The sequence below is a fragment of the Microcaecilia unicolor genome, chromosome 2 (assembly GCF_901765095.1).
Source record: "Microcaecilia unicolor chromosome 2, aMicUni1.1, whole genome shotgun sequence".
Classification (NCBI taxonomy): Eukaryota; Metazoa; Chordata; class Amphibia; order Gymnophiona; family Siphonopidae; genus Microcaecilia; species Microcaecilia unicolor.
Genome location: NC_044032.1, coordinates 631,517,942 through 631,545,905, shown reverse-complemented (window position 1 = coordinate 631,545,905; position 27,964 = coordinate 631,517,942). Strand labels below are relative to the sequence as shown.

General features: G+C 45.7%; 1 protein-coding gene across 1 annotated transcript in view; it reads left to right on the top strand.

The window, feature by feature from the left end:
* The window catches only part of LOC115462236 (zinc finger protein 436-like), a 69,237-nt gene that overhangs the window by 23,983 nt on the left and 17,290 nt on the right, over positions 1-27,964 (top strand). The window contains exons 2-5 of the mRNA XM_030192246.1: positions 16-136; positions 677-790; positions 929-1,042; positions 2,661-2,821. Of these exons, the coding sequence (XP_030048106.1) occupies positions 16-136; positions 677-790; positions 929-1,042; positions 2,661-2,821 (510 nt within the window). The remainder of the gene's footprint in view (positions 1-15; positions 137-676; positions 791-928; positions 1,043-2,660; positions 2,822-27,964) is intronic.

Here is a 27,964-nt window from a genome sequence, read left to right as displayed (position 1 = left end):
TGTCTGTTTTTCCAGGCCTTGTTCAAGGATGTCGCTGCTTATTTCTTGGAAGTGGACTTGGACATTCTGGGAGAATGGCAGAAGGAGCTGTACAAGAAGGTCATCAAGGAGGTTCATGACATCCTCATCTCACAAGGTAAATATGTCTTTTTTTTTTTTTATCATCTACCACACAAGCACATTAATGGAATGGGTGCTGTTATTTTATCAGAGCTGGAAAAATCCCAGGTCCCGTGGGCACCTGAAATTGAGACCTGGCTTCTGTTGCAAAAGATAAAATGTTTATCTTAACCTGGAGGCTTCATACAAGACCAGCTGCAGTCTGTCTCCCCTTTCTGTACAACAAAATTTTGACCTTTCTTCCTGAGAACTACAACTTCTGTGTAAGGATATAAACCAGGTTTCAGTGGGCGTAAATCCTTACACTCAAAATTGGTTGCAGATCCCGGTGCAAAACACTATTCTATCAACAGCGCCTAACTCTGAGAACTGTTTATAGAATAACGTTTAGCTCCAATTTTTATGAGCATCATTTTTTTGGCTCCATATACAGAACTTAGTCCTGTATGTACACACACACACTTTCATGCACTGCTTGTTCACAACAGGAAACAGATGGAACCTCCCCAGGGCTTATACATTTTTATTTAAATGCTATTTTCCTGCTTACTTACAGGTTATTCAATTGTTAATCCTCATGTCATATTCAAGATTAAGAACGAAGACGAGAAATATTTCACTCAACATTTTGAGTGGGAGGAAAAAGAAAACCCAGATGATCTCATTAAGAGTAAGGAAATGTTTTCGGTTTGAAGGTCTCTGAATTTTCAGATCAAAGTCTCCAGGCAATTAGAGATTTAAAGTCCATTTGCTAATTTAGTATTATTGTATCTTTGATGACTCCTTCTAATGTATTTTCTCTTAACAGACCTTCCAGTTCTAACGTCTGTGATCTCACTCGGTGTTAAACAAGAGGAAGATCTCCCCTTGATGGATCCTCCTAAATCAGAGACATCTGAACAGACTCACCCTCCTGTAACAAGTAGTATAAAATTCCTCCTGCACATCTTAATAAAATCAGCCGGGATTATTTAGGAATTCAGAGCTGATGGGATAAGGAGCCATTATCCTCTCTGTAAAGCAGATACTGCCGGGGTGTGTAATTGAGCAGCATTGCTACCGTGTTTCCCCGAAAATAAGACACTGTCTTATATTAATTTTTGCTCCCCAAGAACCGCTAGGTCTTATTTTCAGGGGAGGCCTTATTTTTCGGGGAAACATCGGGTTCCCCCCCCCCCCACCACCACCTGAGGTCGTCCCCCCCACCCTCGATCGCCGGCTCCCCCCCCCCCTCGATCGCCTGCTCCCCCCCCCCCTCGATCGCCGGCTCCCCCCGCCCTCAGTCGCTCCCGGAACTAACCTCTTAAACGCTTCCTTTCACCATTCATCTTCGCAGCGAGCAGCAGGGCAGGCCACTCCTTCCTTCCGTGTCCCGCCCTCCACCAATTCAATCCACCCAATCACTACGATATAATTTGTACCCCGGTATGACAGTGTCCCACTGGTTATCCTCCTTCCACCATGTCTCAGAGATACCTATTATATCTAATTTTTCATTTAGTGCAATATATTCCAACTCTACCATCTTATTTCTTAGGCTCCTGGCATTCGCATATAGACATTTCAAAGTATGTTTGTTGTTCCTATTTACATCATGCTTAGTATGTGACAGTATTAATTTGCAATCTTTTGTCTGATTTTTATTTTTATTTAAGGACACCTGATCTACTATGGTCTTTTTTGCAACCTCACTATCAGGATACCCTATCTTTCCTGTTTTGGTGATGTCTTTGAAAGATACCTTATCCCGAACCATGCGCTTTTGAGCGACTGTCGGCCTTCCCCCAGTTTCTAGTTTAAAAGCTGCTCTATCTCCTTTTTAAACGCCGATGCCAGCAGCCTGGTCTCACCCTGGTTAAGGTGGAGCCCATCCTTTTGGAATAGGCTCCCCCTTCCCCAGAATGTTGCCCAGTTCCTAACAAATCTAAAACCCTCCTCCCTGCACCATCGTCTCATCCACGCATTGAGACTCCGGAGCTCTGTCTCTTGGGCCCTGCGTGTGGAACGGGTAGCACTTCAGAAATGCTACCCTAGAGATTCTGGATTTGAGCTTTCTACCTAAGAGCCTAAATTTGGCTTCCAGAACCTCTCTCCCACATTTTCCTATGTCATTGGTACCCACGTGTACCAAAACAGCCGGCTCCTCCCCAGCACTATCTAATCCTATCTAGGTGATGCGTGAGATCCGTCACCTTTCGCATCAGTCAGGCAAGTGACCAGGCGATCCTCACGTCCACCAGCCACCCAGCTATCTACATGCCTAATAATCGAATCACCAACAAAACTCGTGATGACAGACATTTCCATTATATTTATGCAGTATTAGTGTGTATAACACTTCTGTTTGTAGCTGTTGAGAAAGGAGTTGCTCACCACAGCATGAAAATATCGGGGTATTTCTGGAATACATTTCTGATGATGATCAGTACAGCAGTACCCCTCTTTATTTTAATTCTGTACCAGTGGAGGTGCCTGTGAATAATTCTGTGGTAACTTTAAAAAAAACCAAAATATATTTTGCTGTCTTTTTCTTATAATAGGTTTCTACAGTGTCAGGCCTGACATTTTAATCCAATTTGAGCAAAAAGGATTCAGAACTGAGCCTTGGGGATCTGAGGAAACAGGAAATCTGACCACAACAGGCAGATGTGAGGAACTGCCTGAAGCATGTGATGAAGCTACGATTAAAGCTAGTAATGAGGTGATACAAACTTTTCCTATAAGAAGGATTCCCTCCTGTGGACCAGGGATAGTGAGAATGAGGTGTTATAATCACAGCCTCTGACTTCTAACTCTTGTTGTGTAGATAATGTGTTTGTTCTATTTTTCATATTTTTACTTTTCTTCTTTCATTGGTGTTCTCCTTTTTTTTTTTTCATTTCTTCTTTCTCTTATTCTCCCTCACCCTTATCCCGTGTCGTTCTGTCTCTTCTCTTCATCTTTAGTATCTATTGTCTCTCATCCTTTGTTAATTTTTATAATCTTCCCTATATCTCTCACTCTTTCTGACCTCTCTATATCCACTTTGCAATCTGTTTCCTGCTGAATTTTTACTGTGTTTCACTCAATTTCCTCATTAACATATAGCACTACTGGGATGCAGGTTTTGGAATTTTTCTCTGGGAAAGATGGAAGGATTTTGCGTTTCCTAATAGAGCTCATGCTCACCAATATGGTCTTTTTTGGGAAACGGCAAAAGCAGTGATGCGGGGGGAGATATCTCTTATAGAGCCCGTATTCGGCAAGCGAGAGATAAGGAGATTCTCCGGTTGGAGAAGATGGTCCGAAAGCAACACCTCCAATATGGGGGTCAAGCGGTCAGTGGAGGCTAGGGAAGCCCTTATGACGTCTCAGAAAGAATTGAATGAGCTGCTCCATCAAAGAACGAGGAAATCCCAATTATATTATCGATATAAGCTGTTCCAACACGGGAATAAGGCTGGGGCCTTGTTGGCACGACTAATAAAAAAAAAGAAAGGGGCAACCGAGGATATTGCAGTTGCGAGACTCCAGAGGGGAATGGGTACGCTCGGATACTGAGATAGCGGCGTGTTTTGGGAACTATTACAAGCAATTGTATCAAGAACCTACAGATATTATGCTAGACAGTAATTTGTGCTTAGATAACCTATCCTTACCCAAGATTACACCCTCGCAAAGAGAATTTCTTAATGCTTCCATTACAGAGGGAGATTTATTGCTGGCACTCCAACAGAGTAAGCTCCATAGGGCCCCAGGCCCCGATGGCCTTATGTGGAATTCTATAAATTGCTTTGTGATCAGTTGAAGACCCCATTATTAAATCTTCTTAATTCAATGGGAGAGACTGGGACCATGCCGGAGTCATTTAAAGTTGCTTAAATGATTGTACTTCTGAAGCCTGGGAGGTCCCCGGAGGATCCGGGGTCTGACAGACCTATTTCTCTCCGTAATAGTGACGTGAAGCTCTGTGCAAAAATTTTGGCAAATAGATTATCTCATGTACTTCCGGACTTGATTTCTCTCTCACAGGTGGGTTTTGTGAAGGGCAGGACGCATAGGAGCCAACTTTTCTAAATGATTGGGGATGCTGAATCTTTTTTTTTAACAGGTGGTGCATTCCCCGTCCCCCCTCCCTCTCCTCCGAGTTCCAGGCCCCCCTCTCCTCTGAGTGCTAGTCCCAACCCCAGCCTGACCTTTTCTCCCACAACAGTCCTCTGCCGGTCCGTCCTTGCCTTCCTGCATACCGCCCAGAATTTTAAAACTCATCTTACCTTGGGGTCCTGGCGGCAGCAGTGAAAGGCGAGCAGGCTCGGTGCTTCAGCCATCCCTTCTCTCTCAGCTCTGGTCATGCCCTTGCGGAAACAGAAAATGAGAGCGGGACCAGAGCTGAGAGAGATGGGAAGGCTGAAGCACTGAGCCTGCTCGCCTTTCACTGCCGCCGCCGGGACCCCGAGGTAAGATGAGTTTTAAAATTCTGGGCGGCACACAGGAAGGCAAGGATGGACCGGCGGAGAGCTGAGGGAGAAGAGGGCGGGCACCGGGCAGGTAGGCTGGCTGAGAAGGGAACTTCCAACTTCTGGTGGGTGCAGAGCCGGTCCTAGGGATTCTGGCACCCTCCTGCAGCCTATTAGTCGGTGCCCCTACCCATCCAGGGGTGGGATCACTATGGCTCCGCCCCTACAGTAGTCACACCCCTTTTACCAGCTATGGCGTCATTGAAAATATTACACCAGTATAGAAGAAAAATAACTTGTGGTTTTTTTTTTTTGTTTTCATTATAAATAATTTCTGTAAGCTGTTACAGCTCCATTATAAATGACACAAACCAAATTAGCATATAGACCATAAATTATGAGAACAGACAGTCTTGCCAATTCTGAAAAACAATGTGTTAGCAAAATCTCAGAATCTAACAAACAGTTCCCTATTCAGACACTTGGCCTTGCAGTCACACATGCAGAACAGAGATAGCCCCTCTTCAAATTCTTCAAAAATTAACCTGAAATCCTAAGAAGTTAGACCCTGCATGCAGCACAATAACAGAAAAACAGAAAGAAGCACATTGCTATACATTGCAAAATAAGTCAGCAGATGTATCAGATGTAAATTCTCAAAGTGGACATATTCCAAACACTAAATGTCAAGTAGTAGTAGTAAAATGAAAATAAAATGATTTTTTTCTACCTTTGTTGTCTGGTGACTTTGTTTTTCTGATCATGCTGGCCTAGTATCTGATTCTGCTGCTATCTGTCCTCTTAACTCCATTTCCATGGCTTCCTTTCCATTTATTTCTTTACTTTCCTCCTTTCTTCTTCATTTCTTGCTCTATATCCATAAGTAAAAGCTGGGTCCTCCGCAGACTTGACTGTCCAGTGGATCCAGCTTCTGCCTATTTTCTCCATCCATGTGCAGTTTTTTTCCTCTTTTCCTTTTCCCTCATCTCATCTCCTTCCTTCCTCTCTCTTCCCTCCCCTCCATCCATGCCCAGCATTTCTTCTCTCTCCCCTCTATCCATGTGCATCTCCTTCTTGTCTTCCCTTCCCTCCCCCTCCATCCATGTCCAACAATTCTCTCCCTGCCCTCCCTTCCATCCGCCCATGTCCAGCAACCCTCCTTTCTCCACTGCCCTCCCCTCCATCCGTGTCCCGCAACTCTCCGCTCTCCTCCATCCACCTATGTTCAGCAACTCTCCTCTCCCCTGCCCTCCATCTACCCATGTCCAGCAACTCCCCTGCCCTCCATCCATCTATCCATCCATATCCAGTAATTCTCCTCTCTCCCCTGCTGCCCCCATCCATATCCAGCAATTCTCCTCTCTCTCCCCTACCCTCACCTCCATGTCCAGCAATTTCTCCTCTCTCCCTAGGCCCTGCCCTCCCATCCATGTCCATCGATGCTCCTCTCTCCCCTGCCCACCTCCATCCATCCATATCAAGCAATTCTCCTTCCTCCCCTCCCCTCCATGTCCAGCAATTTCTCCACTCTCCCTGGGTCCTGCCCTCCCATCCATGTCCATCGATGCTCCTCTCTCCCTTGCCCCCCTCCATCCATCCATATCCAGCAATTCTCCTTCCTCCCCTCCCCTTCATGTCCAGCAATTTCTCCTCTCTCCCTAGGCCCTGCCCTCCCATCCATCGATCAATGCTTCTCTCTCCCCTGCCCTCCTGCTCCCATGTCCACCTGCCCGCCCTCTTCTCTAAATCTTCTATTTAAATTTACCTCCGTCGTTGTAGCAGCTGCGCAGCGTCAGTGAAAGCGCTGCCCGCTAGCCTTTTCTTTTTGCTTCACTCGTCATTCCCTCTGTGTCCCGCCTTCTTCTGACATCATTTCCGCAAGGGCGGGACACTAAGAGGGAACGAACAAGCGAAGGGAAGGCTAGCGGGCAGCGCTTTCACTGACGCTGTGCAGCTGCTATGACGTCGGAGGGGTAAGCGGCGGCGGTGCCCTTCAGAGGTCGGCACCCCCTGCCCCTGCCAATGCCTGGGCGGGTGAAAATATTGGGGGTGCTCAAGTACCCACAGCACCCACGGAGTCGGCGCCTATAGCAGGACGGCAACTAAAACAGATCAATGTTGGCTTCATTGGAAGCAGTGTAACGTTCTGGGGAGGAATCTTAGTTGATAAGCTTCGACGCAGAAAAGGCTTTTGATCGGGTTGCGTGGCAATTCCTTTTTGCAATCTTGAGGAAGGTTGGGATCGAGGGTTTCTTTGGAGAGGCGGTAAGAATGTTGTATTCAGATCCAAAGGCTTTTATGTGGGTTAATGGGGAGAGATCTTCGGAATTCTCTAAAAGTAATGGTACAAGACAGGGTTGCCCTTTGTCTCCATTGCTTTTTGTGTTGTCTGTGGATCCCCTTATTAGAGAAATTGCTTCCCATCTGGAGATTGCTGGGGTGCCTATTGGATGTGCTACTTTTAAGATCTCAGCTTTTGCTGATGATCTCTTAATGCATATTACTCAGCCTCGGAGATCTCTGGAGGAGTTGTTAGATTTGTTCTGTGAATTTGGGGACTTTGCAGGCTTCAAGTAAAATTTTTCCAAATCTTTGGCATTGCCGTCGAAGGACCTTTTGAAACGTGATTGGGGAGGGGTGTTCCCTTTTAGGTGGGCACGGGAGTCTTTCATTTATTTGGGCATACAGCTGGCAATGAAAGTAGGGTCCTTCTATCATTTAAATATTTCCCGCTTATTAGAAAATACTACAGAATGTTTGAAGCGTTGGAGGGCCCTTCCTCTCTCCCTTCATGGAAGAATTCATTTATTTCGCATGGTGGAATTTCCAAGGTTGCTTTATGTTCTTCAAATGCTGCCCTTACGTATTCTGGCAAAGGATTTGGTTTTATTGCATAAACAGTTAATAACTTTTCTGTGGGGAAGAGCTAAACCTAAAATGCCATTGCAGTTCATGTTAGGTTCTTGGAGAGAAGGGGGTTTAGGCATTCCTAATCTGCGTCGTTATAGTCAAGCTTGCATGCTTCGTCACTTGGGGGATTGGTTGCTAGATAGACAGGATTATACTCCCCGAGAGTTGGAAATGGAACATTTTCGACCCTGTCACCTATATTTTTTACTGCAAGTTCCTAGTCAGAGGGTAGCTTCCTCTTTTAGAGAAAGTGCCTTGCTACGTTCATTGAGGGAGGTTTGGAAGGACTTGAATAGATACTGGAGTGTAACGTCGGAAATCTCTGATTTGATGCCCATTAAGGGTAATTTATTGTTTTCCACGGGTATGGACAACCCTGTGTTTTGAAGATGGGGGGCATGTGTATCACTAGATTAGAGCATGTCCTGACTGCGAATGTGTCAATGTTGAACCTTGGGGCCCTAGGGGTGGGTATTGATTCTGGTAATATCTTTGCGCATAACCAGTTAGCTCATTATATTCGTGAGCTAGGGGGCGAGGCATTGGGAGCTAGACACCGCAAACGAGTGAGGGATTTCTTTGGTATGGTCATGGGAGACCGTCTTTCGGTCTCCGGATTATATAAGGGGCTTACGAGAATAGCTCCTCGCAAGAATAAGGAGAACATTAGGCGCAGGTGGGCTCTAGATTTAGGGAGGCCGGATCTTGTTTTACATTTTGATCAACTATCGGCTGAAGTGCTCACATTTTCGGTAAATGCGGACATATGTGAATGCCAATTTCGTATTTTGCATAGAGCGTATATGACAAAAGTTCAAATTTTCAATATGGGAGGGGTGGCGGACCCACTGTGCTTGAAATGTGCCAGTCAGATGGGTTCATTCTTTCACTTTCTATGGGAGTGTCCAAGAATACAGATCTTCTGGTCTAGATTGATGTTTTTTTGGGAGGCGTTGCTGGGGATGAAAATCTCCTATACCTCGTTGGGAATAATTTTAGAAAAATATACATTATTTGCGGTAGCCAATAAGGGGGCTCAACTATTGATACGCAACGCCTGTATTTTGGCCAAGCGGCTCATTCTTGGGGCATGGAAGAGTGCAGTACTGCCAGAATTTTGGCATTGGCGCAATAAACTGCATGTTCTTTTGTTATTGGAGTGTAGGATGGTGGGGATATCCCCCCCCCCCCCCCCCCCGAAAGAAAGAGAGGTTTTTTTGTCAATTTGTGGGCCCGTACATACAATCTTTGTCCCCAAGGACACGTAGTTTTGTGCTCAATTCCTTATAAAGGTGCAGTTATCCCTGGATGTTGTGGGGTTTTTTTCTTTGGGGGGGAAGGGGGGACTTAACCCTCCATTGCCCCATGTAAGCCACACTGAGCCTGCCATGAGTGGGAAAGCGTGGGGTACAAATGTAACAAAAATAAAATAGGGTTGATTGGATGTGGGTTTTAGTAAGACATCTTGTTTTGTGATGTCAGCTTTGGGGTTACGGTTAGTGGCTTTGGTACATAAGGAGGGATAGGAGAAGTTTTAAATAAAGCTTGTGAAAAGCTTGATGCCCTGAATTTTTAGTGGGTTTTGATTGTGTACAGTTATAGTTGTGAACATTTGTAAACCTGGATAAGTTTGCATATATGTGTTTGAGAGTGGTCATTCATAAAAAACTTTTGAAACATAAATTCTGTACCAAAGGGACTTTTAGATTCACAAGCTGGATATAGCACGATATGTCGATGGGATTTCTCTTCCCTCTTTTTTCCCCGTACAGCAGACAAAATTAGGGAGTAACTACTACTGAGGTGTTCAAATTATTAAAGATTTACTGGGTGATAAAAGTCCTAGGTGTGGAATGGGGGAGCTCTAAGTTAAGGGGATAGTATCTTGTTTCCGTGGAATTTCAATTGTATCTATTGTAATTTTCATCAATCAAGACCATTGAATTGCAAGCTAAAACCTTGCAGGGAGGGTGGGGAGAGCAAATTGTTAAAACTTTGACAACACTATTATCTTGTTTTTATTCAGTTTATTCAGATTTTGGTGTCAAAATTTTTATTATTTTTTTTATTTTTTTGTATATTGTGCCTATTGACTGTTTAATTCTGTTGAATCATCAATAAAATTGTTGAAACATAACAAATAGCACTAACACCAGTGGTGTGCTGGTAAATGTTTAACAACAGGCTCTCTCCCCCGTCCCCCTGTGCGCCCCCCCCCCAAATTGCAGAGCTGGCTATAGCCGGGGAGAGAGCCTGGGGGTGGCAATGCATTACTCCAGGAAAAAAAAATTAAATGATTAGGTTCCAATCTAATTTATTTATTTATTACATTTGTACCCCGCTCTTTCCCACATACAGCAGGTCCAGTGCAGCTTACATAGAGGCTCATTTTCAAAGCACTTAGCCTCCCAAAGTTCCATAGAAACCTATGGAACTTAGCCTCCCAAAGTGCTTTGAAAATATGCCTCATAGTAAAAGAAAGCATCTTACATGGTAAAGAATACAGTAAAAACAAGGAAATGTAGGAACAGTATTATAAATTGTGATGATCATAACTATTTACATGATGAAAGGCATTACAAAGGACATGTGAAAAGAACGTGGTGGAGGAGTGGCCTAGTGGTTAGGGTGGTGGACTTTGGTCCTGGGGAACTGAGGAACTGAGTTCGATTCCCGGCACAGGCAGCTCCTTGTGACTCTGGGCAAGTCACTTAACCCTCCATTGCCCCATGTAAGCCGCATTGAGCCTGCCATGAGTGGGAAAGCGCGGGGTACAAATGTAACAAAAATAAATAAAATAAAAATAACGTAATGAACTAGAATAGGGAAGGTAGACAAGGATATGATCCTGTGCAGTAGGAATGGATCCTCAGAAGCTTAGCCGAAATTGGGTGGCGGAGCAGGTGTGGGGAAGAGGGTTTGGTGGTTGGGAGGCGAGGAAAGTGGAGGGCAGAATTATACGGTCTGTGCCAGAGCCGGTGATGGGAGGCGGGACTGGTGGTTGGGAGGCGGGAAATACTGCTGGGCAGACTTGTACGGTCTGTGCCCTGAAAAAGGCAAGTACAAATCAAGGTAAGGTATACACATATGAGTTTATCTTGTTGGGCAGACTGGATAGACCATGCAGGTCTTTTTCTGCCGTCATCTACTATGTTACTATGTGAAAGGGAAGGAGGATGGGAGGGAAATGGTAAAGGATGGAGGGAAGAAGATGAGGGATTGAGTATAACATTGGGGTCAGAGTAAGCGTCGACGTCTTAGCAGAAGTATCGTAGGTGATCTGGTGGAATTAAGCTGGTCCATTAGGGTAAACTTGCTTGAAAAAATGGGACTTTAACATTTTCCTGAAAGGTAAATAGTTATTAATAGCTCGGATGGGTCTTGGGAGAGCATTCCAAAGTTGACTAACCAGAAAGGAGACACTGGATGCATAGTATGTTTTGTACTTGACACCTTTGCAGTTTGGGAGGTGTAGATTGAGGTATGTTCGCGATGACATTGTTCTATTTCTAATTGGGAGGTCAATCAGGTTGTTCATATAACTGGGGGATTCTCCTGATATGATCTTATGGATAATTGTATGGACCTTGAAGTATATTCTCTCTTTGATGGGGAGCCAGTGAAGCCTTTCTCAAAGGGGTGAGGCGCTTTCAAATCTTGACTTTCCAAATATAAGTCTGGCTGCCGTGTTCTGGGCAGTCTGAAGACTTTTCAGGACTTGGGATTTACATCCAAGGAAAACACTGTTGCAATAATCAACCTGAGTGATGACTGTGGATTGAACCAGGTTCCGGAAAGTGTTCAATGGAAGATAGGATTTCACTTGCTTCAGGATCCACATCATATTAAACATTTTCTTTGTGATCAGCTTAGCGATAAAATGCCATAAATAAGTAAATAAATAAATATAAACTTTTAATGTTGAGCACCTGATTCTATAATGAAAATAAAATGATTTTTTTCTACCTTTGTTGTCTGGTGACTGTTTTTCTGATCATGCTGGCCCAGTATCCGATTCTGCTGCTATCTGTCCTCTTAACTCCGTTTCCAGGGCTTCCTTTCCATTTATTTCTTTCCTTTCCTCCTTTCTTCTTCATTTCTGATCCTCAGCTTCTGCCTATTTTCTTCATCCATGTGCAGTTTTTCTCTTCCTTTTCCCTCATCTCATCTCCTTCCTCACTCTTCCCTCCCCTCCATCCATGTCCAGCATTTCTTCTCTCTCCCCTCCTCTCCCCTGCCCTCCATCCACCCATATCCAGCAACCTGTCTCTCCCCCTACCCTCCATCCACCCATGTCCAGTGACCCTTCTCTCCCCCTGCCCTGCATGCACCCAGCAACCCTCCTCTCCCCTGCCCTCCATGCACCCATACCCAGTGACCCTCCTCTCCCCTGCCCTCCATCCACCCATGTCCAGTGACCCTCCTTTCCCCTGCCCTGCATGCACCCATACCCTGTGACCCTCCATCCACCCATGTCCAGCAATGACCCTCCTCTCCCCTGCCCTGCATGCACCCATACCCAGCGACCTTTCTCTCCCCTGCCCTGCATGCACCCATACCCAGTGACCCTCCTTTCCCCTGCCCTCCATCCATGTCCAGCAGTGACCCTCCTCTCCCCTGCCCTGCATGCACCCATACCCAGCGACCCTTCTCTCCCCTCCATCCACAAATGCCCAGCTACTCCCTTCTCTCCCCTGCCACCCCCTCCCGAATTGTTCGGCGAATTCTCCCTCCCTCCCTCTGGATCCGGTCCCTCACGTCACCGATCTGACTCTTTGAATTCTTCGGGGCAGGCAGTCTTGCCTGTCCGCTGCCAGCGCTGGCTCTCCCCCACTGGCACTGCTGGTTCGCGCTTCAAAATGGCCGCCGAGACTTACAAGGGCGGCCTCCAAGACTTCAGCAGAAGTCTCGCGAGGCCGCCTCTGGAAGTCTCGGCGGCCATTTTTAAAGCGCGAACCGGCAGCACCAGCGGGGGAGAGTCAACGCTGGCAGCGGGCAGGCAAGACTGCCTGCCCCGAAGATTTCGAACAGTCAGGTCGGTGACATGAGGGACCGGATCGGGAGGGAGGGAGGAGAGCTGGCTCGCTCGTTTCAACAACCGGCTCGCAAGAGCCAAGCAAAGTTAACAGCCGGCTCCAGCACACCACTGCCTTATACTCTTCCTTACACCTCGAATCCTGACCACAGCCTACGATGGCCAGCGTTTCATTCACCTGCCTCAGGGTCCGGTGGTCTGCATATATCTGGTGCAAAAGAATAAGCATTAGCGTGCGCATCTGTAACATCCAAAGAAATCAAACTTTCAGTTGATATTTCTACTCCTGCATGGGTGAATCTTTGGAAGACAAATGTATCTGAAAATGGCCACTCTTTTATAGCTAGTTACGTCAGACGCCTTACTGTTTTCTCAGCCAGTCAGTGCATTACTATGGAATTATGGACCATTTAGTTTTAAAAAGGTCTCTAAACAAGCACATTTCAATTATTGTTTCAAAACATTTGACATCTCTGATAATGTATTAATAAAGGGCATTCAAAAGAAGTGGCACCATTCTAATCTACCATTCAACTCTTCTGGCGCTAAAGAATTTAATCGAAAAATCCAGCGCTGTTCGCTCTGTAAAAGTATTCGCTTTCTATTGTCACCTATGCGATTTGTGGATGTTTCTATGTGCTGTAACACAAAACATTTCAATTGCAGAAAAGTGTGTTGGAAAGATTCACAATGGCAAGCTAGTGGTGAAGTACTTTTCTTAGTCTTAATGGTGCTTTTATGTTCTATTAAGTGAACATAAAGCGGACGTGTCGTCTTGTTACAAGGGCATATGATGCAATATACTACGTGGTCAGACCTACAATTGGTATTGACCCTCAGGGTGTATTCTCTTGCTGTCTTTGGATCTTTAAATCGATCAAGCTCTAACATCATGCAACGCATGCAACAGTTGTCACACCTCCTATGTCCACTGTAGACCTGTGTAGTTACTGTCTGGGCTGGTAACAGAGAGGGGCATAGTAATTCCTTTAAATTCCTTGAACGGCTGTAGGCAAATCTAATCCTGGTATTCGTGAATGTTGGTAGGGTTTGTAGAATGCCCCAGTGGTCTCTAATAATTTTAGAAACTTTATTAGTGTCGTTTGTATAACGTAAGATGCAGGTCATGATGTCCTTTTCATCATGAAGTGTTCTTTCACTTTGATGTAACAAGTGTTCTCGGTGGTTATATTTAGCCCTCCGAAAGGCACATTTAACTACTTCTTTCGGATATCCTCTCTGTTGTAATCGTTTACTTAAATCTTTAGCCTTACAGTGAAAATCTTTTTCTTCTGAACAAAGGCGTCGGTAGCGTAACATCTGTGAAAATGGTAAGCTGTCTTTGAGAAATCTCAGGTGGCAGCTGGAATATTGCAACAGACCGTTCACATCTGTCTTCTTGCGAAACACAGTTGTCTTGAAAGTCGAGACTTCCTTAGTAACACTTACATCTAAGTAGTTAATCGTCTCTTTATCATATTGACAGGTAAACTTTATGTTTCGATGGCACTGGTTCAAATATTGAAGAAATGAATCTAACGCATTCTCATCGGCAGATTTGTACTGGCACATTTAACAGTAGAGCGTCAACCTGTAGTCCTGTGCAATGTGTATGCTCCCAATACATATAGCAACGTGTTCTACAAACAACTTTTGCATCATTTAATAAGTTTTGAAGGAACTCCCCTGCTGGTTGGAGATTTCAGTGCAGTGGGAGACCCTAGACTGGCCTGGTCACAGGGGGAGAAAAGGGGATTGGGAGCAGACTCCAGAGGCATATGAATGTTGAGTGAGGTCCTTGACCTGGTGGATGTGTGGAGAACCCTGCATCCATCAGAGCGTGACTATACTCATCTGTCTCGCGCACATGCCACCATGTCGAGGATTGATTACATATTCATTTCTCGATCCCTGTTTACAAAAATTCGTGTGGCAGAAATAGGCCCTATCAAAATATCAGACCATGCTAGGTAATGGTAATGTGGGAAACATCAGAAGGAGATCCTGGCCCATTTCAGTGGCGATTTCCTATTTGGCTATATAAAGATCAGAGTTTTCGAGAATTCATACTTAAAAAATATAAGCAATTTCAAGACACTAATCAGGTACACAGGACGACTCCAAGACTCTACTGGGATACGGCCAAGGCCATACTTAGAGGGGAGATTATTGCCTATACAAGTCACCAGAAAAAGGCATGGGAGAAGGGACAGCTTCGGTTAGAAAAGGAAGTAACACGGGTTCGGCGAGAATATGGACGCCATCATACCATAGCACTAAAAGCCCAGCTTTTGGAATTGCAGCAAACCATGAATGAGAGGCTGCATAGCAGGGCACCAAAACGTTACGCCTATTATAGATATCATTTATACATGCATGCCAATAAAAGTGGAAGAATGTTGGCTAGATTAGCAAAACCTCGGCAAGGCCCCTATAAAATAAATACATTGTACTCAGCTACAGGAACCTTGGAAAACGAGGATATCCAAATTAATAAAATCATGCAGGAATACTATAAGAAATTATATGCCATTCCAGATCCACCCCCGCTAGACAGTGAGATATATTTGGATGGGCAGGATCTTCCGTATATAGATACAAAGAGCCTAGACATGCTAAATGCTCCCATAACAGTAGAGGAAGTCTCATGGGCTATACAACAGGGGCCATTGGGGAAAGCTCCAGGCCCGGACGGGTATAGAGGATGTAGGTGGTTATATAGATTTTGTAAGAGGCCAATTCCTACATACGTACTCGCTTATGTCTAGGGGGTGTGGCCTCCGCCCGACATTCGCTACATGGAAAAACAACGGACAGACCAATGGAATATATTAGTTTATTTATACAGTGTTATATACAAAAATATAGAAAAATCCTTATCAGCTTATAGCATCAGCAATTCCTGGTTGCATGCACAATGATACCAAAAATATAGAGAATAACTATGATTATCCTATTGGCTAATCTGTAATGACAGATAAACACAATACCGAGATCCTAATGATTACCACACAAATCTTATACTAGGCTAACAGCGAGTAGAGATCATAAATCCTGACGTCACGCATCTGAGGGGTCCGAGCACAGACCAATTATCTAACCCAGCCTGAAAGAAGTAAGCTATGATCTCACCGTTCCGGTCACCAGATCAGGTTCCTTCCGATGCCTCGGCTGAATGTCTCAGCAAGGTTCCACGAGCTTAGGTGATGCACTTGTCTTGCTCAGCAACAGATGATACAGACTCAGTATAGATCCTGTCGACAGCTGTACCCCGGGGGAAAGGCTTTGCCAGGTATTATCAGTAAGTCTCTCAGGTAAATCAGGTGCTTGCAGAAATGCAAGTCCTCTCCTCTTCTTTCCTTCTGTTCTTCTCCCGTTCTTCCCGCCAACTAACTTTCTTCTCCTTCTGTTCCCGCTTCTCCGACCCATCAGTTTTCTGGGAGCCAATCAGAAATAATCCCACCATGTACTCCCAGCATCTGTATGAAGCTTCCATTGTCCGTCTTATCTCGTAAGCTCTCTCTCTCTCAGGGACATGCATTCTCCCCCGATACAGAGTGACCTTGGAGGTGGTGCAGGCTTCAGTAAATCTATTACAAGCTGAAATGCTGACTTCTGCACAGTTGGTAGTCAGACATATAGGTGAAAGGTTGCAGCGTCCATGTTGGCTGTAAAGGTGCTCTCATGTGCACACCGGGTGGGTGAGATCACAGCAAATATTCCTACAGATTCCCCCCCTTGGAGATGGAAATTACTACAAAGGAGTAATGGCCTTCTCCAACCTAACTACAAAAATAAGCCAGACAGTTCAGTCAGGATTCAGGTACAACTTCATGGTCAACTACAAAAAGTTTCAAAGTAAATCTCAACTAATGCAAACTAACACACTTCCAACAGTTCTATTAAGCAAGATAATGTTCACAAGGAAATCAAAAATTCTAATACAGCAAAATACTGAATAATAGAACCCGCATGTGCAGTTAGTCAAAAGTCGTAACACATGAAAATTAATCAAACAAATCATGAACCATAATCACATCATGCAAAGCAAAGCATATTAGTACAGAAAAGTGAAAACGGAATAAATTGTTGGCCAAACGCTGGTCAGATGTAACTACATAAAGTCTTGCAATCTCATCGCCGTAGGTGACAAAGTGTTTACGCGATAGCGTAAATGACGAAGGTCTCTCCAAAACACTACAGCACACAGGAACATGATGAACCACGAGATGGTCAAAAGTGGGATGACCACGTGAGTGGACATGTGGAACTGGGTGACATCAGATGAACGACGTTTGTAATCTGCAACCTCGAGAGTCTCATGGTCAACAGATAATTCAACAGTGTGAGAGTCTTTGGACTGTAAAAATGGTATAAGGTCCATAGCAAAGTCAATAGGATGTCCACGAAATACATCAAGCACTTCCAACTCAGAAACAACCGGGTCTGTGTCAAGATAAAACAGGGAAACTCCTCCTACATGGGCAACAGCATACTTGGGTACAGCGATCACACAAACATTGCAAGGAAGAGTGTAACGGTTGATTACATCATGCTTCTGAAAGGTGACAGTGAGTTCCGTACTAGGTGTGCTAACTAACCATACCGTATCCAGTACCGCTACAGTGGTATCAGAAAAATCGTCATATTTTGACACGGTAACCTTACACTTCTCTTGGACATTCTCTGTGGACAAGCCACAAAGAGCTTCTGTTGTGTCTTTCAGGAAAGGTTTACCTGGGCATAGCCAATTAACATCTTTAGTTTTGTGGCAAAGGTCTAAGTTAGGGACCAAATAATGTTGCGGAGCATCCTGTTGGTAAGCAACATACTTAGGTGTATCAACATTAAGGTACAAATTCTCATGCCAAGTACCTACATTTACAACTTGTTTAAGCTGGTATACATTCTCAGGCATAATAAATGGCAAATTAAGGATGAAGGCAATTTCCATACGCTCCATATCCAAATAAAGGGGAAGGGCAGTACCTAAATGAAATGCGATTTGAATTTGAAAAGGTTCAATAGACAAACAGGTAACTTTGGCAAAGGCATCTTTAACAACATCAGATGGTATCAGGTACGTTGGTATCTGTCCCTGCATTAGCTTACTAATACTAGTATCTACTTCCCTAAATAAATCCTGGATAAGGTCCTTAACAGGTTGTATAAACACGCGGTCTTCATTCATGGTACCTTTAATTGTCAACAAATCAGCTGTGTTAGCACTAATTTTATGTGTATGTAAATTCACAAGAGTGACCGTATCAGCAATAGTTTTACCCTGGGCCACAAGTTGGCTCTGTTGGACTACCAATTTGGTCTCGATGGCTTTCAAGTCTGCTTGGATGGCTTGTATATTGGCCTGCAGCTTTTGGACAGAAACTACGTTGGCAACAGACATGGAAATACCAAAAAGTGAACCAATGGCCGAAAAAATCAAACCACCGGCCAGACCAAGAAAACGCTTAGATCTGGACCTGGAATTATAAGGTTGCATAGGTTGTACCATGACTTTGTCCAGTTGATGCAAAATGTTCTTCACTTGTGCACGGGCATTTTGCATATAATTGAGAAACCAGGAATGGGTAACAGCAGACAGAGATAAGTTACTCATATTGAAATGTTTCAGTAGCACATGCATTGGGTCAAGGGACACAACTACTTTCTGTGGAACAATCTGGGACTGGGTAATCAGGAAGCCAGGGGTATCTTGCAGAACAACTCCAGACATGGGACCAGGTTCGATCATCTTGGACCACGATCCCAGCAGCACGGAGATCCAGAACACGATCATCAGGGTTCTTTTCTGCATCTGCAAGGTACAAAGAAAACAGACTATGCTGTTGGGGTGTTAGTACAGTTCGTGTCATCAACACATACGTCTGGAATCAAATGACTGGGATGACGTGGTCTCAACTGATTGATGTGGACCCATTTAAGGGTGTCTTCACCCTTAGTATTTTTCTTGAGGCAAATTTGGTAAGCCACAGGTGAAGCTTTTTCCACTATTGGGAATGGACCACGCCAACTAGGCAGAAACTTCCTTTCTTTAACCTTGTTTCTGGCAAAATTGAAGTAGAATACCTTGTCGCCAATTTGGTATTCTTTAGAGGTAGTCCCTTGATCATAATAGGCTTTTCTACCTCTAGCGCTACTTTCCAAATTTTTCTGAGCAAAGGCAAAGGCACTTTGCAAATGCTTACGCAAATGGGTGACATATTCATGAGTGGAGGTAGCACTGGACAAGTTCACATCATTAGTCCTGTACAACAAATGAATTGGTAATGTCATTTCCCTACCTGTCATCATCTCAAAAGGAGACACTCCGGTGGAACGGTGGGGTGTGGAACGAATCGCCATAAGGACCAATGGTAAGACAAGGTCCCAATTCTTACCTGAGGATGACACATACTTCTTCAGAATGGTCACGATGGTGCGATTAGCTCTTTCCACCTGTCCCGAAGATTGAGGTCGGTAAGCTATGTGCAACTTACTCTTTACTCCAAGCATCTTCCACATATGTTGAATCACCTCCGCCGTGAACTGAGAACCTTGGTCTGAATCCACTCGCATAGGCAAACCCCACCGGCTGAACACATGATTCAGTAGTAAGGTAGCCGTGGTTTCTGCCGTGCAGTTGGGTGCAGGCAGACACTCCAACCACTTGGTGAACAAGCAGGTGACCGTGAGCAAGTACTTGTTACCACGAGTGGATCGAACTACAGGACCAACCCAATCAATCTGGATATCCAACCAGGGCATGGCGATACCCTTCTTCCTAAGTGGTGCTCGGTGAGATGGTGAAGATGGCTGGAAACGACAACAGGTCAAACACCCTCGCGTGTACAACTGTACATCCTGTCGCATGTGAGGCCAATAAGCTACTTGCTTTAGGGTCTCATAGGTGATATTCTCCCCTCGATGTCCAGCACATGGTTCGTCATGGGCATGCTGCAACATAATGCCTCGATATTCTTTAGGCACCACCCATTGCTCAATGCCATGCTTACTCGTCCGAATAAGCAGGTCCTTGTGAAGTTTGAACTTCTCTCGGGAGGCGTAGAGTATCCTCATTTCCTCATCTTGCTTGTGTTCTTCCGTCAGGGAACAGTCTTGCGGATTCCATATGTACTCATAAAATCTACCGATCACCGGGTCGGATTTCTGTGCCATGACAAGATCAAAGGATGGGACTTCCCTGCACCACTGGACCACCGGCGTGTCGTTGGACTGCTTCGCCTGTCGTCGGGTGACCGCATGGACCGCCGCAGTCTCCACATCTGGGGGTCGCCATAATTCTCCTGTAAGTGCACCCTCCTTGGCCAGGTGATCGGCCAAGTCGTTTCCCAGCTTGTCGGGACTGTCAACTTTTGCATGACCCTTGACCTTCTTCCAATAGATGGTCATGTCATGGTCCTTTACCAGTTGATCTAAAATCCGGATCAAGTTTCCATGATGTACTGGTTTTCCTTTGGAATTTAACATATTTTTCTGCCTCCAGATGGGCAAATGGGACACAAAATTCTGTCTCACATAGTCCGAATCCGTACAGATGACCAACTGTCGGACTCCTTTCTGAATTGCAGACTGTACCGCCACCAGAGCTGCCACAATCTCAGCATACTGATTAGTTCGCGAGCCCAAGCTGTGTTTCAGGGTCTCTTCAAGATTGGTTGGATCCCATACCACTCCTACTCCTGCAACCAATTCCTTGACTGTATCACGACGGTAAGCACACCCATCTACATAGACCTTAGGCATGGTAGCACAAGTCTGTTCATCATACAGATGGTGTCGATGAGGTTCCTTCTCTAGCGGGGGAACATCTGCTTCGGGAATACCTGCAATGGAATCCTGTTCTGCACAATCATGTAGGTCAGCCATACCTTGGGCTACTGCGTTACGATGTTTCTGAGCATACCTTACCTCCAGAGGCCAGCCTTGAAGAGCCAATGTCCAGGAGACTATTTTGCTGTTTGACACTCGACCGGTCTTAATTCGGTCACTACCCAAGAAACTGATGGGCTGGTGGCAAGTCTCCACAATTAGCTTCTCACCTTGGATGTAACTTCTGAAGTGTTGCAAAGCCCAAACGGTAGACAGGAGTGCTTTCTCACAGTCGGAATACTTCCTCTCCACATCCGTTAGTCCTTTACTGGCATACGCCACTACCCTCTTATCCGTGTCATACTTCTGATATAGGACAGCACTCATAGAGTGTTGGGAATATCCCAAGTCCACGTAGAACTCACGACCTCCCTCGGGGTATGCGAGGCATGGGAAGCAGCTAAGCTTGTCTTTCAGCTCCTGCATAGCAGATTTCTGTTCTGGCCCCCAGACCCAAGGTGTATCTTTCTTCAACAACTTGACCAACGGTCGGGTGATCTCCGCATACTCATCTATGAATTGTCTGGAGTAGTTGCAAATTCCTAGAAAGGAACGAAGTTCAGTGATATTGGTGGGCTGTTTCAACTGTTGTAAAGACTGCACTCGCTTCTTCTGGGGTCGCAGACCCTCAGCAGAAATTTCATACCCTAAGTAATTCAGTGATTTCCTGCACCATTGTCCTTTGGCAAGAGTCAGTTTAGCTCCAGCATCTGCCAACTGTGCGAAGACATGCTCCATCTCCTCCAGGTGTTCCTGAAAGGTAGGTCTCTTGATCAGAATGTCATCCACATAGACCACTGTTCCTCGAGCTTCAGCATCTGGTAGGGCTTTGTGTAGGAAAATGTTGAATTCAGCAGGTGAATTGAGAAACCCAAAGGGTGTCCTGTTCCACGTATACTGCTTCTTCCCAAATGTAAAAGCCAGTTTATGCTGATCGTGGGGATGGACTGGTACTGTCCAAAACCCTGATGCCAAATCCAGGCTGGTGAAATACTTAGCCCCCCTGATGGTTGCAAGGTTCTGATCCAGTGGAGCCATAGGCCACCGGGACAAGGGTACTCGCTTATTCAACTGACGGTAATCCAGAGCGATTCTCCAGCTGTTATTCTTTTTCAAGATGGGCCACAGAGGGGAGTTGTACGTGCTGTTGCATTGTCTGATGATACCCCTGGTTTCCAAAGTGTTGAGAATCTCTTGTACAGACTCATAGGACGCCAATGGAATCTTATACTGACGCACAAAGACAGGCTTGCTACCAGGTTCCGTAGGCACTCTGGTGACATGTAGGTTCGTAAGTCCACAGTCATACGAATCTACAGCAAAAAGGTCCTTGTAATTGTACAACAACTGAGTCAACTTCCTCTTCTCTGTGTGAGTAGCACAAGCATCAGCCTGTTCCACTTGCTCTTTCACCATAGCATCAAACTCTGAGAAAGGTTGGTTGGATGAAATTTCCACCTGTTCTTCAATGTCCTCCTGCAAGGTTGAGGTTTCCACAGAATTCACCCTTCGAGGCTTCTGAGGTACAGACATCTCCCTGGACAGAACCAAGAAGTCATCTTCCACCTGTACCTGAGCACACGTCGCATCATAGGGCCAAACAAACTCGAGAGATATGAGGCCCCTGGGAGAGGTAAACCAACTGTCAGTCGTCTCCCCCCCCTGGCAGGTGTCCCACGAAGAAGGCAGCCTGCCAAGGATAGGCAAACTTACCTCGACATCATGGAAAGACTGGCCAACTAGAAAGCCAAAAGAATCTCCAGCAGATAGCTCCACTTCAGCAGACTGTGGATTGGTGACCAACAGGTATAAGGTGGTACCGGTGACCTCCAAACATGGCAGAACACCACTTGCCAATCCAAGGTCTTGAAAGTGGGCATGTGGGTTAAAGAACACTACCTCATCCAGCAGACGTTGTCCTTGAGCGAGGCGAAGCTTGAGGGAAAAATCCCGTACCCTACCTGGAATGGTTACATCCTTGTCACAGACTACCTCACAGACCTGGGGAATGGTCTGTCCAGACTTCAAACAAACAGCCGTAGGTTCAAGTTCCACTGGGTTGTTCTGCATTCTACTCCACAGGACTAGATTCACCAGGTCCACATAAACTCCCAGTCGTGCAAGGCAATCTGACCCCAAACATAAGGGTTCCCTCAAGCCCCGGACAATAGAGAAGTGGTGAGTGAATGTCTTCTTTCCCACAGTCAAGGGAAGGCCACATATTCCGTCAAGCGGCTTGGAGCCTTGTCCCGGTACCTGTACCGAAGTAGAGGAACATCTGCTGAAGGGAAGTTGTACAGACTTACGAATTTGGCTGTACAACGAGTCACTGATGTAGGAGAGATCACTAGTGAACAGTAAAGTAGCTTGAAGCAATGGGGTGTTAGCCACCTGAACTGGTATGGTGAATTCATCACCTTTCTGGGTGATGACAGTCACCTTGCAAGGATGAGCAAAATCAGGACCAGAGATAGGAGATGAGATTTCAAGTGATGCTGAGTCCTGTGAAACAATCTCTAGATGGTCCGCTTGTTGCACCAGCTCTTCATGCTTCTGACCCCCTTTTGGTGCCTCTGTCAACGGAGGCCCCCGCATGGGCGGATCCGCGGAACACCGGAGATCAGTCCGCAGGGGAGTGTCCTGTAGCTCCACAGAGTTGGCATCACCGACTGTACGCCAGTATTTCCCTCGCACATATTTAAGGGGTCGAGTGACTTTAGACCAGATCGTTTCCTCGTCATAATCCAAAACAGGCCGAAATCTCTTCAAAAGGTCATTTCCAATCAGAAATTCTTCACCCTCACTGGTAGTGATGATGGCAGGGTGCCTGACGGTCATCTGTCCAAGCTGTAAAGATAGCCAAACCTGTCCCACAGTTCCAATACTTTGATTGCCATAGGCCACCAGTGACAAGTCGCACGGGGTGACACGCAGCACATCCTGACCCCCCCCTAGAGATGCCTCGAGTTTCTGAAACAGGCCCTGGGTGACCAAAGTCACCTCTGATGCTGTATCCAGGAGACCTTCACAGGAAAGTACTTGTTGAATTAACAACTCCACGGTATATCTGTAACCTTTAGATATAAGCTTACCTAGAAAATACCTGACTTCCTGGGATGAGTCTTTTGAAAGAGGCCCTTCCGGGTTCGAGGGCTGCGACGCGGCATGGTTCCCTGGGGACTCCTCACTGAAGGACGACAACGCATCCACGTGGACCGTGGGGACGCTTGCGGTAACAGGTTTTGTGGCCACGTCTAGTCATGCTTGTTCTTCCTCCGAAGAGGATGGCTGTTCCACCTCAACAGATTTAACACTCAGCCCCGGAGGGGTCGGCGGTCTAGAAGACTGGTCCTTCTGCTTCTGGAATTTGACCTTTTTATGAGATGAAGGTGTCTTAGGTACACTGCTAGACTCCGCGATTGAACATCTTGCCATCAATTGGTCCAGCTGAGCTTGCATAGCACGGATCTTCTCTGCATTCCACTTCTTCTGATTAAACCGCTTCTTTCTAGGTTGTTGCTGTCCCTCCTGCGCAATAGGAGGCGCTGCATCCCGCGGCAGGGCCTGAGAGCCCGGCGGCGTAGTTGGTCTCGGCACTTTGTTTTCCAGAGAAAGCGTGGAAGTGACCGCACAAACGGCGGGTGGTATCACCCTGTTGCGACTCTTGGATGCCGGTTTCGGAGTCTCTGCGATTGGCTTGGCGCGGCAGATTTCAAAAATTCCTTCAGCCTGCTTTAGAAGGCTGGAATAGGGTTCTGCGTTTTTTCCTGCCAAGGGAATCTTTATCGGATCAGGCAGACCCTGTATAAAAAGTTCCCTGAAATCACCAAATTCAAGATCTTTAGAATCAGGCGGCACCCCCCCTTGGTAAAATGCACGCTTCAAGCGATGGGCCCACTCCCTCGGACTCTCCTCCGGATTACAACTAATAGTATACGCTGCACGCTTAGCTTCAAGAGAGTTGGCAAAGAGACCGTAGCGCTTCGCTAAGGCTTGCTCCACTGACCGTAAATCGGGGTTATCGGACATGATCAAATCTAGAACTTCATGGCACTCGGTGCTAAAGGTCCATTTGAGGAGGGCTCTGATGTCATCCTCAGAAGAGACGTGCATGGTCTGCAGGAGTTCATGCACTGCCTTAAGATGGGTTTCTATGGATACCGAGGCAGACTCTTTGAAAGGCGCTATTACGGTGCGTAGCATCTTTATAATATATGCTTGCCTCTCCATAGACATTCCTTTCTTGGGTTCCGGCCTGACATGCCGCTGATCACTACCAGGTGTAGAGAACCTCGGGGCAGGTGTATTGCTAAAACTGGGTGGATCTGCCGAAGGCTGAAACCCTGAGCTAGGCACCTGACCAAGTGAGCTGATGATTTCAGCAGGCCGTCCCTGATCCCGTGCTCCCAATGGGTGTGTCACTGTCTCGGGTCTGCTGCTTCGGTCACCAGCCACTATGGGGCTGGATTGTACAGAGGGGCGGGAAAGAGCCGAAGCCATGCCCCCAATGGGTGTGTTTAACTCGGGTCCCTCCCGGCTCACGTAACGGTTCATTTCGGGAGCCGGGCTTGGGTGACCCGCAGCAAAACTGTCGGGGAACTCTAAGGTATACGGTACTTCTTCCTGCGCCATGTGCGTAAGCTCTTGCTGCATTGTGGAAATCTTTACAGTGCACTCATCTAATGCTCTAGACAATGAATCTCTGTCCTTCACTGTACATTGTAATTGCAGTGAGACTGTCTCCTGCTTCTCTTTTAACTCCGCCAACTCTAGCTTGGCCGCGTGCCAATCTTGAAACACAGACACAGATTCTTCTTGAGTGGTCACTAGCTCCCTGCGCAACTCACTCTGAACCCCTTCTGAGACCTGTTTTAGCTCCCGATATGATGTCTGCAACTTATCTGTTTCCCTAGTCTGGTTGTGTAAAGCACCAGTCAAACGAGAAAATTTCTCTTGCAACGAATCAAAAGACACGAGGTACTGGGCAATTTCTTGCTTTAATGTGTAATTACGTGCTTCACAATCAGATAGGTCACACTGCAAAGTTTTACACTTATCATCCAGTGTCTGGCACTCCGTACACATCTCTTCAGAGGAGTGAGGTGGGGCAGGGCTTACATTGGTCCCTGCTAAAGCAGATTTGGCAGTCTCTAAATCAACTCGTAATGCAGCTAACTCGCTGTCTCGCTCCTGGACAGTTTCCCTAGTCTGGGACAAATCTAACTGCAAATCCGCTATACGATCTGTTAGAGGTACAGATACCTCTCTTATCTCATTCATCAAAGAGTCTTTAACCGCCAAAAGAGACACGCCCAGTTCACAAAGCATCCATTGTGACAAATGCTGTTTCTCTTTTATAATTGTATTTAAAACCGTAGCATATACTTCTGAGCTATTCGGTGAACTGCTACTAAATAAAGCACGTACAGACTCTACTGTAGGAGGTGCTGGTTTCGTCTTACTATGAGAGAGTGGCAGTAATATTTTCAGCACGCCCTTCTCCTGTTCACTTAGGAGCATTTCAGGCAATGTGCCAACCATGCCGGTCGCCATGTTAAAGACTAAACACACCCTATTTGCCTTCCTGACAGAGAGTTAGAGACCGTTATTTCTCTTTTGGAGCTCAGAGTAATAAATCTGTCAACCAATTACAGCAATAAAACACAGCTGTATAAACAAAGGTCTGCCGTCAGCTAGGGTGGAACTGCAGTTCGTGCAAAGAGAAACAGAAGCTTAAACCAGCCTTCTGAAAAGACCCAGAAAAAGGCTTAACTTCTGCTATTCCTGCACCAACCGTCCCGGACGAACGCCCCCAATTTGTAGGTGGTTATATAGATTTTGTAAGAGGCCAATTCCTACATACGTACTCGCTTATGTCTAGGGGGTGTGGCCTCCGCCCGACATTCGCTACATGGAAAAACAACGGACAGACCAATGGAATATATTAGTTTATTTATACAGTGTTATATACAAAAATATAGAAAAATCCTTATCAGCTTATAGCATCAGCAATTCCTGGTTGCATGCACAATGATACCAAAAATATAGAGAATAACTATGATTATCCTATTGGCTAATCTGTAATGACAGATAAACACAATACCGAGATCCTAATGATTACCACACAAATCTTATACTAGGCTAACAGCGAGTAGAGATCATAAATCCTGACGTCACGCATCTGAGGGGTCCGAGCACAGACCAATTATCTAACCCAGCCTGAAAGAAGTAAGCTATGATCTCACCGTTCCGGTCACCAGATCAGGTTCCTTCCGATGCCTCAGCTGAATGTCTCAGCAAGGTTCCACGAGCTTAGGTGATGCACTTGTCTTGCTCAGCAACAGATGATACAGACTCAGTATAGATCCTGTCGACAGCTGTACCCTGGGGAAAGGCTTTGCCAGGTATTATCAGTAAGTCTCTCAGGTAAATCAGGTGCTTGCAGAAATGCAAGTCCTCTCCTCTTCTTTCCTTCTGTTCTTCTCCCGTTCTTCCCGCCAACTAACTTTCTTCTCCTTCTGTTCCCGCTTCTCTGACCCATCAGTTTTCTGGGAGCCAATCAGAAATAATCCCACCATGTACTCCCAGCATCTGTATGAAGCTTCCATTGTCCGTCTTATCTCGTAAGCTCTCTCTCTCTCAGGGACATGCATTCTCCCCCGATACAGAGTGACCTTGGAGGTGGTGCAGGCTTCAGTAAATCTATTACAAGCTGAAATGCTGACTTCTGCACAGTTGGTAGTCAGACATATAGGTGAAAGGTTGCAGCGTCCATGTTGGCTGTAAAGGTGCTCTCATGTGCACACCGGGTGGGTGAGATCACAGCAAATACTCCTACAAGGAGAATTCTACAAACTATTAAAAGAAGAAATAGTAGCACCTCTTACCTCAATGTTTAATACCATAGCGCAGGAGAAACAAATGCCCACCTCCTTAAGAACAGCACAGATCATAGTGATCCCGAAACCAGGGAGGGATATTCAGAAACCTGAATCTTATAGGCCAATATCGTTGCTTAATTATGAGGCTAAACTATTCGCTAAAGTCTTAGCCAATCGCCTATCTCGAATACTGCCAGACATCATTGAGGAATCTCAGGTGGGATTTGTACAGGGCAGAACTATTACCAAAAACATGAGAAAGATTTTGGCAACATTGGAGAAGACGTCCACACAAGCCATGCCGTCGGTATTAGTTAGTTTTGAAGCCGAAAAGGCGTTTGACAGGGTAGTATGGGGCTTTCTATTTGGAACTTTAGACGCCTATGGTATAAAGGGATTTTTTCAAGAGGCGATTTGAGCTTTATACTATTTACTACAAGCCCAGGTGTGGGTTAATGGTATTTTGTCTTCTCCCTTTCCCATATATCGGGGAACTAGGCAGGGCTGCCCACTGTCGCCCTTATTATTTGTTCTGACCCTAGATCTATTGATAAGAAATATCCAGCAGACACCCGATGTACAAGGTGTTCAGATGGGAACAGAAACTTTCAGAATAGCAGCTTTTACTGATGATTTACTAGCCCATGTAATTTATCCAGAAGTATCACTGACGGCTCTCTTAGAGTGTATGA